Here is a 15,426-nt window from a genome sequence, read left to right as displayed (position 1 = left end):
TCACGAAACAGGCGTTCATAATTAGTAAATGAGAAAAATCCATCCAAACGGCAAAATAGAAACTGTACTACTGTAAGGTAGTTGTATCAATTAGGAAACAGCGATTCCATTTACAGGTTTCCCGAGAGCCTTACCAGGTCAAGTTGGAAAACTTTTCAAGATGAAAACTGACTCGACTTCCCTGGTCATACCGGTGTCTTGCAACTCAAGATCTTCCAAGCTTGCCGTTCTAATTTTGATAATTATGTCAAGGTTTGGTTTATAACCGGTCAATTGACACTCACGGTTAACAAATCTCCAATGTCATCTGAGACGTTTTGGATTATTTTTCGGTACTTAGTCCATTTTTACTAAGCTGTTTTGCCTCACAATTGTTGCTTCTGAGAGTTGATGTAAGGTAAATTTTACATGAAACCTCAAAATGCAATTTCATACCTGTCAAATGAGTGAGATGTCGTCACTCTCCCTACAGGCACTGAGATTAAAATCATGATGTTCTGCTCAGTAAGCATAATTGGTCACTCTAAGGCTATCGAGCTCATCATGTAACATCACACAATTTATGATCGGATTGTTGTTGTTGTTGTAACCATTTAAACCCAGCTTCGACGACGACGACGCCAAGTTTTACAAAACACACGATGATCAAGTAACGTGAGTAAACAACTTCTTAATATGACGGGGCCTGTGTTTGATCCCATGATTTTCTACTTAGTACGCAAACACGGCTGCTCAACAAAAAAATAATTTTTATATCACATCAAAATGGATGCACTTCAATCGTGTCAAAAATATGGTGTAATATTACTTACCAAAAAGGACAAAATTATCATTAACACAGTGCATAAACTGACATTACGCTGCTTTACTGCATTTTTTTATTTTTGTGGCCTAAAAATTACATGAGATTTTCGACATGATTGATGTGCATCCTCTTGGATGTAATATTAAAATTTATTTTTGGTGTGTGTCTAAGGCAACCGAGGAGATTCAGTAGTGAAAGTAACAGCTGTAAAAGGCTGTCTTCAAGGAGGTGTTCTTTCTTCCCTTCTGTAGTCTCTAGTTGTTGATGACCTTCTTTTAAAACTAAAGCATCAAGGATTCGAAATAATTAGGTTTGCGGATGACATTGTCACTATACACAGCAAAAAAATAATTTTGATATCACATCAAAGTGGATGCACTACAATCATGTCGAATATTTCATGTAATTTTTATGACCACATAAATAAACAAATGCAGTAAAAGCAGCGTAATGTCAGTTCATGCATTGTATTAATGATAATTTTGTTCTTTTTAGCAAGTAATATTACACCATATTTTCGACATGATTGTAGTGCATCCACTTTGACGTGATATCAAAATTATTTTTTTGCTGTGTAGTCAGTGGAAAATTCGATAAAGTTGTTTTCGACAGAATGCAAAAAGCATTAAAATTCACACTATCGTGGTGCAAAGATGAGGGATTGAATGTCAATCCTACAAAAACAACTATTGTACCTTTTACTAAAAGACGTAAAATCTCTATCACTGATCTTAAACTAGGAGACGTAAAGCTGTCACTATTTTTAGAAGTAAAGTTTTTAGGAGTAACTTTATAGCGAATTTGTTTATTATCGGGGTTAACACCAGTTCCAACCTAGTGCGAAACCGAACTTTTTGTGAGTGTGAACCTCAACCTGAGCTAGGTTTTAAAAACAAACAAGCAAACTGACGTTTGTTAGAAAACAAGCAGACCCAATCTTGATACCCGATCCAGGTTGGAACTGAATAATAAACGAATTCGCTATTAGATAGTAAACTCTGCTGGAACAAACATATTGATCAACAAATAGGAAAAGCAACAAATGCTTTTTGGACCTGCAAAAGAACGTTTGGAAAAAAATGGGGTCTGAAGCCAAATATGATACACTGGATGTACTCGGCCATAGTTAAACCCAGGATTACCAACGCCTCACTTATATGGTGACCGAAAACTAAGCAACAAACGGCACAAGTCAAACTAATCAAGCTACAATGGTTTTCCCAAGAAACAATTCAGAGTCACAAATAAGCAAATATATTGAATAAATGCTTTATAACAGTGTACAATGCTGAATAAAACGGGTTGTCAAATTACGTTCTGGAAAAAGCTCATTGAGATCGATAGATGCGCCTTTATTCCGCTGTTTGCTCTGATTTGCTTAATATACTTATTTAAGGCTATACAAACGATGACTGTCTTCCTGATTCAACACCAGAAGTTTGATCTAATAACATACTGTCTTCTTTCCTTTATTTAACGTCGGTCTCTGTTCCGCAATCTAATGCCAATCCCCGACGGACATCGATTGCCATCCATTGAAGGCAATCGAATGTGCAGGAAGGCAGCTTCCACACCTGCGTAGGATATCGCACCCATTCAACACACATGGGCCGGGACCAACGGCTTTACTTCCCTTCCGAAGGAAGACGTGACCAGAGATTTTTATGCCTCAGAAAAATCCCACCGACCTTGGCTGGGATTGAACCCAGACGCATTGGGGTGAGAAAGCAGTCACGTTTACCACTACACCACCGGCACCGGCTAATAATAACATACTGAATAAGTGTAATTTGCACATAAATTGACGCTTTAATTCGACGGTTTTCAATTGATTTAATAACATGCTTTATTATAGTCTAATAATTGTTTTTTAGCTCCACTATTAGATTCCATTGCATTGCTTAACAATATTGCTGAATAAAGGTGAATACAGTCAGAATAATAGCTCTTATACCACTATGCGTCAATGTTTTAATTGCGTGCTTTATAAATGCTTTACAAACAGCGTATTCATTCATTATTCGACAACACCGTTTCAGGCTAACAATAAAACGAAATTGGTAGCATAGTGGTTACAGTTTCGGCTTTCCAAGTAGAAGGTCTCGAGTTGAATCCCAACTTCAACCCGTTTTTTTTATTTATTTTCTACGCCTAATTGATTATAATCGTTATCATAGATCGTATCACTCACGACAACCAATTCATCGATCTATCTAAAAGAATAGCCCAGCATCCTTTCCATCGAAATTAGAGAGATGTTAATTACTATGAATGAATTATTCATTCTCACATCTCCTTAAATTAGCTAGAGTTACGGCAGGGAGTGCTGATAGGTATTCAGATTCAAGCTTTTATTGCTTATTTATCTGTCCATATGATGTATTCTAGAATAGCTCAGATGGCAGGGCAAGCGGCTGGTGATCGGAAGGTCATGGTTCGAATCCCATTAACGACATGTGTGTGTATGTATGTATGTAATAAAATTACTAGTATGCTTCGACAGAAATAATAATGACACAACAATCACTAACCGAGAACAACCCTGCTCTGTGCCGTTCTTGTTTTCGGATTAATTATCCCGTAGTTAAATAATCGTTTAATAAATGCATAATAGTGTCTAATTAAACATTATTTCACATGAGAATCAAGCGTCTATAGAACCTTTATATACCATCGCTGTTTAAGGAAGTAATGATGTCTAATAAACGCTGAATAATCAAAAAATTGATCGGATAAAGCCCTGTTTACAACTCTTGTAAGTCGAATAAAAACTTCTCGACATACCTTATTCAACACCAAATATTTCGATGTTGTGGTTGAATAAATTCTCCAGATTTGTGTGAACAAAGCCTGAACAGAAGTTATTATTAACAATAATACAAGTATTATTAAGCATGCAGTTGAATAAAATCGTCAAGAAGTCGTTTCTTCAATAGGCAATTGTTTATTGGGTTGCTACTATTTCCATAACTGGAGCAATGCGTAGTACTCCCTCTACAGCCTTATGATGCAGTGAAAAGTGCTCTAAGGCTCAAACGGCCCATGAATTTCTTCGATGGAGATCTAAAAGAGTTTCAGATAAGTCCATTAATATTGATGAACGAAGATTGTATGCTAAAGCGACATTATTTCAACCATAATTTCCAAATTCCTGATGTGACTCGCGTTGACTGGGATGCAGGAAGACTGAATATTAGTCCTGGATCAGTAATTTTCTATACAGATGGATCGAAACAAGATAATGTGGTCAGGGCTGGTATTACCGGCCCTGGGGTTAACTTCTCGGTGTCCATGGGAAAATGGCCGACAGTATTTCAAGCCGAAATATATGCTATCTTAGAATGTGCAACGATTTGCATAAAAAGAAACTATAAAAATGCGAATATTTGCATTTGTTCAAATAGCGGCGCTGAATGCTTTGAAATCAAAAACTTACACGTCAAAACTAGTGTGGAAATGTACTAAACTATTACAGCAACTGTCCTGTCGAAATACGGTTAACCTTTATTGGGTACCTGGTCATTGTGGAATCGAAGGGAACGAAAAAGCTGATCAATTGGCAAAAATAAGGTCATCCACGAAATTCATTGGTCCTGAACCATTTTCTGAACTTTCTTTTTGTGCTTTAAAAATGAAGCTGAAAACTGGGAGAAAACAAAGGTATAGTACAACTGGCCAGTACCTTAAACCCGAACGCTTTGCATACACAAAAATTACTTTATCTTTCTAAAAAAGTAGAAGGGTCTGTGCCTAGGGGCACGAACGGAAGCTTGACGTAGGACCGCTAGTGGACGGAACAAATGTGAAGAGCATTTCGTTCTTTTAATTGATAAATTATCTATTATCTCAACTCTTTCCGTTTTTGAATTGTAGGCGTACCAAATTTGTAGTAATCTTTTTCAAATAGAAATTTAAGATTAAGAGAATCAATCAAAATCACTTGCACTGCACCCCTGATTCCAAATTTGGTTACAAGATTACAACTCTGGAGAGCATTTTGTGTAGGCGTTGGGGGTTGTGATTCTGGACAAACAAGCTCAGATAAATTCTATTTCAACTCTTTACTGATGTAAGCTTGATGGCCCTGAAAAGGGCCGTTTTATTGAAGAGATCCATGGCCACTTACGCTTGGCGTGTTTAGTGTAGGTGACAGCATCACGGACCTCATTTTCCAGGAACACCTTCAGTACACCTCGTAGATCAGATCGGAGATACGTTTGACACCACCACGGCGATCCAGACGACCGATGGCGGTTATCTCGAAGAACTTTGCGATGACGCTTGGCGCATTGCTGTTCACCACGCCGTCCGAAGCGAAAATGAGCTAATTCCACACAGCAGCGCTCTTTTATATCTTTTCAGGTTAAAGCAGAATGATGTGCAACCAAGTTGTATAAAAGCTACAAAGACTCCTCCCATTATGAGTAGTTTTCTATCAAGTAGCGACACTGGCTTTTTTCCTTTTGCATACACGGCGAATGAGAACGACCTAAATTTGAGTTTAGTTCACTCATAATTACCAAAAGTGCAGGAACTCAGCGATGAGTAAATTTGTCTCATGGTTTCATAAAAAATCTGCCAGAAAATGAGGAAATTGACGAAAACTTTATTCAGTCTCGGAGTAGTACCAATAGACTGAGTGAATCCAATCTTTACTTTTCTCAAATTCGGGAATTTTTCCCTGGAAAATCGTTAAAAAACCTGGGAAAACATGAGGCAAATTTACTCATCGCTGAATTCCTGCACTTTATTTCTTATATCTGAGATAACTAAACTCAAATTTGGGTCGTTCTCATTCGCCGTGATATCACCTTGAAAGATATCGGCGCCGGTGGTTAGCGTTATTACCTCTCACCCCAGCAGTTTTAAGGCATAACATCTCTGATCACGCCTTCCTTCGGGAAGTAAAGCCGTTGGTCCCCGGTTGAGGTGATGGGTCGATTGGTAGGGTCCCTGGCGTCGGTAGCATTGGAGCTCAGTACGGAAAACAAATCTCGCGTCACTTTTCAATAGGTCCTACCTACATTGATCGATTCTCTTCATCGACACTCTCTTTCGTAAATAACTCGCCTTTACAAATGTTTCCTGCCGTCTTCGTCGAATTAGATGCTAGATTGTTGCTTCTTCCATCGAAAATATCCGGCCGTGGCGATTCAAAGTTAATCAAGGTTGATCAAAATAATTTGTACCACTGCGTCCAGTTTGATTACATGAGCATTTTGTGTGGTCGTTGGTTCTGAATATGGACAAACAGGCAGATGAATTCTATTCCTACTCTTTACTGTAATAAGCTTGATGGCCCTGAAAAGAGCCGTTTTGGTGCCAAAGTTGATGATAACTTAACCTCCGAAACCAAACAGAGTGCGTCTTCAAAACGTAAATGACATCTATGGCCGCTTACGCTTGGCGTGTTTAGTGTAGGTGACAGCATCACGGATCTCATTTTTCAGGAACACTTTCAGCACACCTCTTAAATCAGACCAGAGATACGTCAGACACCGCCATGGCGAGACAGACGACGGATGGTGGTTATCTTGAAGAATTTGCGTTTGGTTCTGAATATGCCGATGAGTGTGCAAAATATTACGCAATTCCATCCTCCCTATTTGCACGCGTCCGAGGATTGGAGGCGAATGCCACTTCGACTTGTTTCGTCTACTTACTACTCTCTGACGACTGTGCTGGGGAAGCAGCATATGCATGTAGGTAATTGGTGGATTTGTTAGTTAATTCGACGTTTTTGGACAATTACCAGTCATTTACCAGTTTTTCAATAGTTTCTTGTTGAAAATCAACATTCGGAAGCATTGTTATCGATGCGTAGCCATATTTCTGATCGATTGGTGATAAAATTATTGAAAGTGGACCAGGGGCATCTGAGTTATTAAAGTTCAAAATCTTTCTTAATTTGTTACATGTTCCATTTTCGGTTTTCACAAAGTGTACCCCCATATAGAAATCAAAGACGTAGTCCTACGTCAAAAAGATATGAGAACATACGCTGGTTTGATAACAAGACTGTCCTTGTAAATATCACCTGAAAAACATTGGTAAACTTCATTTAGATAAATGTCGCTTTTGTAACTTAAAGAGTGAAAGCTCTGAACATTTGTTGTGTGACTGTGTTGCACTATTTCATAAACGATTCAGATATCTTGATAAGGGTCTGATGAGATCTTGGGAAATCTGGGCTGCTGCTCCCAATCAGGTAATAAATTTCATAAGGAATGTATTACCTGGTTGGGATAATTGCTTACAACAGTAGTGGTAGTTACTCAAACAATAGTGGCTTACTACTACGTTATGGCATAAATGACAAGAGGATATACCACAATAGATCAAAGTAATGGTCGCGGTGGTATCATAGAGGTAACTCTAAGATCACTGGGTCCCGAAGAAAATCATTATTATTTTTGGCTCACTCAGTACCAGAACAACGGTCCCAAGCAGTCCCAAGCTATTTCACTCACCCCTGCATGTTCTGCATGAATGCACACACCCCTGATGATATCTGTCAAACTTTCATAGCGAATCAAAACAAACATAGTGTAGTAATAGAATTTCAACTAGAATAGGGTACGTTAATCGTTTGCTTGGGACCAATAGGCTACTAAAGTGGTGAGCCAATTTAAAATCGTTAGTTTCGTATTGATTGTTGGTGGTATTATGTCCCCAACATAGGGAAAAAAGGCAGCCGAGCCCCTCATAACACAACACACAACTTATAACCGAGTTGTGTGTAAACCATTAAAACCCGGCGATGGCAGCTGCCTCATAAAACACGACAAGCAAGCAATGTAAGCATGTGTAGAAATCTTGAGCACTGATTACCGAATCCTGTAAACCAGTACATTCTGGGAGTTCAATTCCCGTTCTAACAAGAAACCGAGAATACCTTTGCAACTCTACGTATGTCACACGAAGGGCGTTTTTGTTAGTATACAGAAAAAAAAGTTGTTGAATAGGTATTACATCCAAACTGCTGCAACCAGGTCAATCAATCGGTTGTGTAATAGGGTTACGGTATGTAATGTGGGTCTAGTCCTTTCATTCGGCCTATCACGCAAATAAATAATTAATTAAGGAATATTACACAAAAAATAAGGAAAATATTGATCACTGATGGTTGATAAATGTGTACCACACACAAATCAATTTATATCACAACATTTCAATACATTTTCAGCTCTCGTAAGTAATAAAACTGGTTGAGAATATCACAATGTTCGGAGTTTTTAGCCGCCATGACTTATAAGGTTAAGATGGGAAGGTTGACTGACGATCATCAAATGGCCTGATTATGGCATTTATTGATTGGAATTACCTGATAATACACACTAGACGTAAAACTTACAGTTGCTGTTTGAATATTTTATGTTTATTTTAATTGTTTAACAACGTTTTCACAAGTAAAACATGGACCCAACTTTAGGGACACATTTCTTTTCTATGTTCCTAACTATGGCCCATGAAATTCATTTGACAGCATATAGCAATAAGAGTAACGTCAACAATGTTGTTTTGCATTTGGATGATAAGGAACGAACAGGAAGGGAGATTTTTTCTGCCAAACCTGTATAATGAACATCACAATGTTCTGATTTAGATATTCTGCGGTCAAAAGACGATAAGCGAAATTTTTAATTTTTAATTTTTAAATTGAGTGATTTAATGTAGTTTTCGTAAAATTTTCTCTAAGAAATGTTTTGAGGAATGAAGAGCATTAAGTTAACAGTGATAGTGATAAAAAAAAATACATCAGAAAACGTTACCAAGAGCGTTTTTTTGAGGATCAAACAAGATAGGACGAAGTTGCATCCATAAATAGACCCAATTTGGGGACAATAGACCCATATTACATACATTTCCCTCGTGAGTTATTGTCTTAAAAAAAGTAAGTTTTTCAACTTTTCGTGGTTTCTGATAGCAAACGACATGATAAGCATATCTAAGCATACCATTTAGCAGTAGAATATCGTTTGCAGGTAAATTCATTGATGAGTTATGATTAAAAACGTAATCGATGGCTGCATATTAGACCGAGGTTAGGGACGTATACCCTATAACGTTGTACGAGGTACATCGATTTAGCGAACAAAATTACATCCATTGATGTAATATTGTATCTGTTTTTTGCTATTACATCATTATTTCATACATCAGCTTGAATAACATTGATCGATATTACATTTTTTTGGTGTGTAGTCAATATGAATTACACAGCAAAAAAATAATTTTGATATCACGTCAAAGTGGATGCACTACAATCATGTCGAAAATATGGTGTAATATTACTTGCTAAAAAGGACAAAATTATCATTAATACAATGCATGAACTGGCATTACGCTGCTTTTACTGCATTTGTTTATTTATGTGGTCATAAAAATTACATGAAATTTTCGACATGATTGTAGTGCATCCACTTTGATGTGATATCAAAATTATTTTTTTGCTGTGTAGGTTTGAATTAAATTTGGAAAGTAATGCGATCTTTAAAAGCATTTATGGCGAGGATGCGTCCCTATCAACTCAGTGACATAAAAGGGCCTGAGGTAGAACATGGGATCTTCTGCTGTACGATCAACAATTCTCATCAATCACAGAGTAGCAACATATTGTATGTGATGTGATCAATCAAGCCGATGCTCAAGCAAACCAGTACGAAAATTCAACCAGATCTTTCCAAACTTTTTAGAACGTATGTATGTACTTACGAGAATGATAATATATAATGCATTGTGCATATAGATAAAAATTATTTGTATGTCGCTGATGAATTGACTACAGACGTGACTGGTAGCATTGCAAAAGAACTTTCTAAACTGTAGGTTAAGCATTAAGAACACCGAAATTTCTGTGCCCAAGGGTACCTACAACACAGCTTTACAAGTGTTCCCTCTATCTAGATTCATTAATGAATCACTTCGTATTATTCTTCACCAGAAATAGCAGAACCCCGGGCAGGAAATGGCAACCTCACAGTAATAATAACCAACGGAAATAGATTAGAACATACACGTCCATCTTCCTGTTCAGCTGTTAAATTATAGGTTGTTGCTACATTAATCAGTCTTCGAGTAACGATGACAAAATAATTAACCAGGCACTGCTAACAATGTGCTGAAATAATCTAAATAGCTAATCTTAAATTTACAACCGTATATAAAGCGCATCAAGCGGTACTGAGCTTATTACAACTGTGAAAATGGGTCGGCTAGGTATGTTGTTTGCACTGTTTTCAATGACATTGATTTTGTCAGAATTTGCGCTAGCAGCTCCAAGCGAGGATGTACAGAGGGTAAGTATTTGTTGCCACAAAATATTTAAAAAAAAATGTACCGTTTCTTTTTCTCATATCCATTTTAGACAAAACGAAGCCCACAAATGCCAGAAATGCCGCAACCTCCAGCCCCACCTGGTGGATTTCCCAGTCCACCTATGCCGTTCAAAAGGGTATAGAGCATGATTTTTGTTTTGTTTTTTATTTATTATAGAGGTTTTCAGTTATTGACTAGATCGCCCCTCTATAGAGCATGATGTAAACGATTGTTTTATCTCTAACGTATATTATATTCAAAATTTATCTATTCCAGATTGCAAGACAGATATCGGAAGATGTTCCTGAAGGACCTCCTGGCGATTTACCACCAATGAGTGTCCAATCGGCTTCTTGGATGGTCTGATGTCAACAGTAACATAAGCATAAAACGTGTTTGTAAAACCCAACACACAATTTCTCTGCTTTGCAGCATCCACACACCAGAATCCAGCGCGATGTCCATCAAAGTGAGGCGATGAAAAGCAGTCGAAGTGGTCAGAGGAAAAAAATGCTGAACTCCCGGATTAAGCGGGAAGCCCGCGGAACTGGTGGAAAACTCTCAACTCGAGGTGGTTAAAATGTTAGTTTGAATATCCCATTTATCTTTTTAGTGTGTTTTCTTGATTCAAGTGTACTATGACAAATCTATCGAAATAAAGCTAGCAATCAATCCAACCTTAGGGGCCATGCATTAATTATGTCACGCTAAATTGAGAGAAAATTTACCCCTCTCTCCCCTTTTGTCACGTTTTTCCTATACGTAATGCATTGCTTGCCAGAAAATCTTACAACCCTCCCCTTCTCCCTCCCCCCTTTGAGTGTGAGTGACTGACATAATATATGCATCACCTCTTATCGATACAATTATAACACAAGCCAAAATTCTCATTCATTCAAGGATAAAGGATGAATAATATTGAATAATAGAAAGATGACAGTAATTTGTAGAAAGGCTCATTTGATGTGAATTGTAGAATATATCGCTAAGTATTCCGTATCAAGTATCAAAAGTATTCCGGAAACCTGAGGATCGGCTACATTTGTATACAGTACAAGCCAATCTGGCAATAGCCTGAATTTATGTTTCCATAGTATTTATTTGGTAGGCTCATTGCCTCTGGGAGCTAAACGGAGCCGATGGAATTATTGGTGGGGCGAGGTAGGAAGCAACCGGAGGGAAGAGTTCGTGCTCAATGGGGCCGAGCGGAATGATGTGATATGGTGGAAGAGTGAGTGATGGTGGAAAATGTGCGTTAAGCACACGATTCACCAAATAATATTTTACACGAGATCCAGTCACGGATAAATCGGCAATGCGAAGCAAACTGGCGATAATAGGGTTGGAAACTAGCGAGGTTTGGTGCTTTTCAAATAACCAGATAAAGCGCCCGTTCTTCCAGACTAGTGGCCACATCGGTTTCATAATGCATTATATGATGAGCGAATATCTATAGGATTTTGTATAGACTTCAGATTATTTCATAACATTCCTGATATGATGAGATAATATCTAAAGGTCTAAGTCCTTACAAGCAGTGTTGGGAAAATATCAAAAAATCAAATCTCACCGACGCCCAAGGTCACGCTTGATTTTCGTAGACAAAAATCAACAAGCAAACAACTGCGGTTGATTTTGCAAGCTGTGATATAGCAGCTCGGAATATCAAGCTAACAAAACTCACCAGCTGCAAATCTCAAAAAACTGTGGTGAGATTGAGTTTCATGATTTTTGCTTTACACCCGAATGCAACCGAAACTTCCATAACGGCTGGCAGCAGTCACTTCGTGTCTACCATAGGCGAAGAGTAAAAAGAGATAGCAAAATATACTTTCTCTTTCTAATAAAACGATATGCAACGGAATCATTTTTGTGTCGAGTCAACCCTCAGCTTGATTTTTGCACGTTGTGAGTAGTCTCGCAATGTCATAGGAGCTTATAAAATCAATATCAAGCATGATATTTTGTTCCAATATCACGCGATTGCATGAGAGCGGAAAAATATCAATTGATTGCTGATTTTGCCAACACTGCTTGTAAATATGTATTTTTTAAATTATTTTAAATAAGTTCCGATACAGATTTTGCATATACAGCCATTCCACAGCAAAATGATATAGTGGTTCTCAGAATGTCGTAAAATTTGGTAGTTTTGTTTCTTATCGCAAAATATTAGACTCGTATTTGTTATGTTGTCATGTTAGGTGGTCCAAAAAATCGATGTTTTTCAAAAATTCATAACTTTTGAACCACTGAGCTGATTTCAAGGATACGTAAATAGAGGCCGCAATATGTTTTTATATTTTTCCTTGAAAATTTAGGCTTGTTTACACATTATATCACAAAATCAGCAATGTGTTAGTTTTTTTCGATTTTGAGTTAAACCATAAAACCATAAAAATAAATACAATCAATGTTGTGTCCAATACAAAATCTCATTTTTTATTTTATTATTTTTTTTTTGTTTTTTTTTTACGTAGGACTACGTCTTTGATTTCTATATGGGGTACACTTTGTGAAAACCGAAAATGGAACATGTAACAAATTAAGAAAGATTTTGAACGTTAATAACTCAGCTGCCCCTGATCCAATTTCAGTAATTTTATCACCAATCGATCAGAAATATGGCTACGCATCGATAACAATGCTTCCAAATGTTGATTTTCAACAAGAAACTATTGAAAAACTGGTAAATGTCCAGCATTGTCCAAAAACATCGAATTAACTAACAAATCCACCAATTACCTACATGCATATGCTGCTTCCCCAGAACAGTCGTCAGAGAGTAGTAAGTAGACGAAAAAAGTCGAAGTGGCAATCGCCTCCGATCCTCGGGTTCGTGCGAATCGGGAGGATGGAATTGCGTAATATTTTGCACACTCATCGCCATATTCAGAACCAAACGCAAATTCTTCAATATAACCACCATCCGTTGTCTGGCTCGCCGTGGCGGTGTCTGACGTATCTCCGGTTTGATTTACGAGGTGTGCTGAAGGTGTTCCTGAAAAATGGGATCCGTGATGCTGTCACCTACACTAAACACGCCAAGCGTAAGCGGCCATGAATGTCATCTACATTTTTGAAGTGACAGAGACGCACTCTGATTGGTTTCGGAGGTTAAATCATCACCAACATTGGAAACAAAACGGCTCTTTTCAGGGCCACCAAGCTCACTACAGTAAAGAGTAGGAATAGAATTCATCTGCCTGTTTGTCCATATTTAGAACCACCGACCACACAAAATGCTCATGTAATCAAACTGGAAGCAGGGATACAAATTATTTTGATCAGCCTTGATCAACTTTGAATCGCCACGGCCGGATATTTTCGATGGAAGAAGCAACAATCTAGCATCTAATTCGACGAAGACGGCAGGAAACATTTCTGGATCAACAATAGAATAGGGCCCATCAGCATTTGTAAACAAACCGTTCCAAAGCCTCACAAATCGAAGGCCGCTCACATAAACCAACACCAACATCTTGTAGGTAGAAGTTTCCCCTATCCGATGATGGTGTTGGTTTGTGTGGGTGGCCTTCGCTTTGTGAGTAAAGGGCTTTGGAACGTTTTGTTTACAAATGCTGATGGGCTCTTTTTTATTGTTGATCCAGATTTGTGAAGCCGAGTTATTTACGAAAGAGAGTGTCGATGAAGAGAATCGATCAATGTAGATAGGACCTATTGCAAAGTGACGCGAGATTTGTTTTCCGTACTGAGCTCCAATGCTACCGACGCTAGGGAGGCAGCTCCCAGAGGTGTTATGCCTTAGAACATGCCGGTGGCACCGACTGAGATTGGACCCAGGCCTGCTGGGGTGAGAGGTAATCACGCTAACCACCGGCGCCGATATCTATCACGGCGCATGAGAACGACCCAAATTTGAGTTTAGTTATCTCAGAAATAAGAAATAAAGTGCAGGAACTCAGCGATGAGTAAATTTGCCTCATGTTTTCCCAGGTTTTTCCAGGATTTTCCAGGGAAAAAATCCCGAATTTGAGAAAAGTAAAGATTGGATTCACTCAGTCTATTGTTACTACTCCGAGACTGAATAAAATTTTCGTCAATTTCCTCATTTTCTGGTAGATTTTTTAGGTTTTCCACAGGAAATCATGAGACAAATTTACTCATCGCTGAGTTCTTACACTTTTGGCGATTATGAGTGAACTAAACTCAAATTTGGGTCGTTCTCATTCGCCGTGTACGCAAAAAAAAATTGCCAGTGTTGCTACTTGATAGCTATCTACTCATAATGGGAGGAGTCTTTGTAGCTTTTATACCACTTGGTTGCTCATCATTCTGCTTTAACCTAAAAAGATATAAAGCAGCGCTGCTGTCCTGGTATCAGCTCATTTTCGCTTTGGACGGCGTGGTCAGCAATAGCAGCAGTAGGAAGGTTGTTAGTCCACTTTTCTATAACCAACAAGCAACAATTGACTGGTCGTGGCAAAGGAGGTGCCAATCGTCATCGCAAATTCTTCGAGATAACCACCATCCGTCGTCTGGCTCGCCGTGGCAGTGTCAAACGTATCTCCGGTCTGATCTACGAAGTGTGCTGAAGGTGTTCCTGAAAAATGAGGTCCGTGATGCTGTCACCTACACTAAACACGCCAAGCGTAAGATGACCTCTTCAATAAAACGGCCCTTTTCAGGGCCATCAAGCTTACATCAGTAAAAAGTTGGAATAGAATTTATCTGTGCTTGTTTGTCTATATTCAGAACCACAAGCCCCCAACGTCCACACAAACTTGGAAGCAGGGGTGCAAGTGATTTTGATTGATTCTCGTAATCAACTTTCTTTTTGAAAAAGATTACTACATTACTACTACTTCACATTTATTTCGTCCACTAGCGGTCCTACGTCAAGCTTCCGTTCGTGCCCCTAGCCACAGACCCTTTACTTTTTTTAATTACCTTTCATTTTGGATATTTGAATCTTTGAAATCAGCCGAGTGATTCAAAAGTCATAAATTCTTGAAAAAATTCGAGTTTTTGGACCATCCTAACATGGAAATGGTCACCCTAATGACATTAAAAAAAATACGATAAGGAACAAAACTACCTGTTTTTTTTACGAAATTCTGAGAACCGCTGTATCGTTTTGCTGTGGAATGGCTGATATATGCAAAATCATTGATGCATTGTCCTCTTTTCAACTACACCAACTACATGATGCTAAGCCGGCGACGGTGGTGTAGTGGTAAGCGTGACTGCTTTCTAACACCCCAATGGGTCTGGGTTCAATCCCAGCCGAGGTCGGTGGGATTTTTCTGAGACATAAAAATCTCTGGTCACGTCTTCCTTCG

At 38.4% G+C, this 15,426-nt stretch overlaps 1 protein-coding gene across 1 annotated transcript; it reads left to right on the top strand.

Moving 5' to 3' along the window:
* Positions 1-9,947: 9,947 nt before the first annotated feature.
* Positions 9,948-10,795, top strand: LOC135704119 (uncharacterized). The gene is made up of 4 exons (XM_065225543.1): positions 9,948-10,104; positions 10,173-10,259; positions 10,400-10,483; positions 10,556-10,795. Exons 1-4 carry the CDS (start codon positions 10,012-10,014, stop codon positions 10,700-10,702), a joined length of 411 nt encoding a protein of 136 aa, XP_065081615.1. The 5' UTR covers positions 9,948-10,011; the 3' UTR covers positions 10,703-10,795.
* The last annotated feature ends 4,631 nt before the right edge of the window (positions 10,796-15,426 follow it).

Source organism: Ochlerotatus camptorhynchus, unplaced genomic scaffold, assembly GCF_037179485.1.
Source record: "Ochlerotatus camptorhynchus isolate MF236.1 unplaced genomic scaffold, CSIRO-AGI_Acam_v1.1 ptg000231l, whole genome shotgun sequence".
NCBI classification, from domain to species: Eukaryota; Metazoa; Arthropoda; class Insecta; order Diptera; family Culicidae; genus Ochlerotatus; species Ochlerotatus camptorhynchus.
This window is presented reverse-complemented; position numbering and strand designations above follow the sequence as displayed.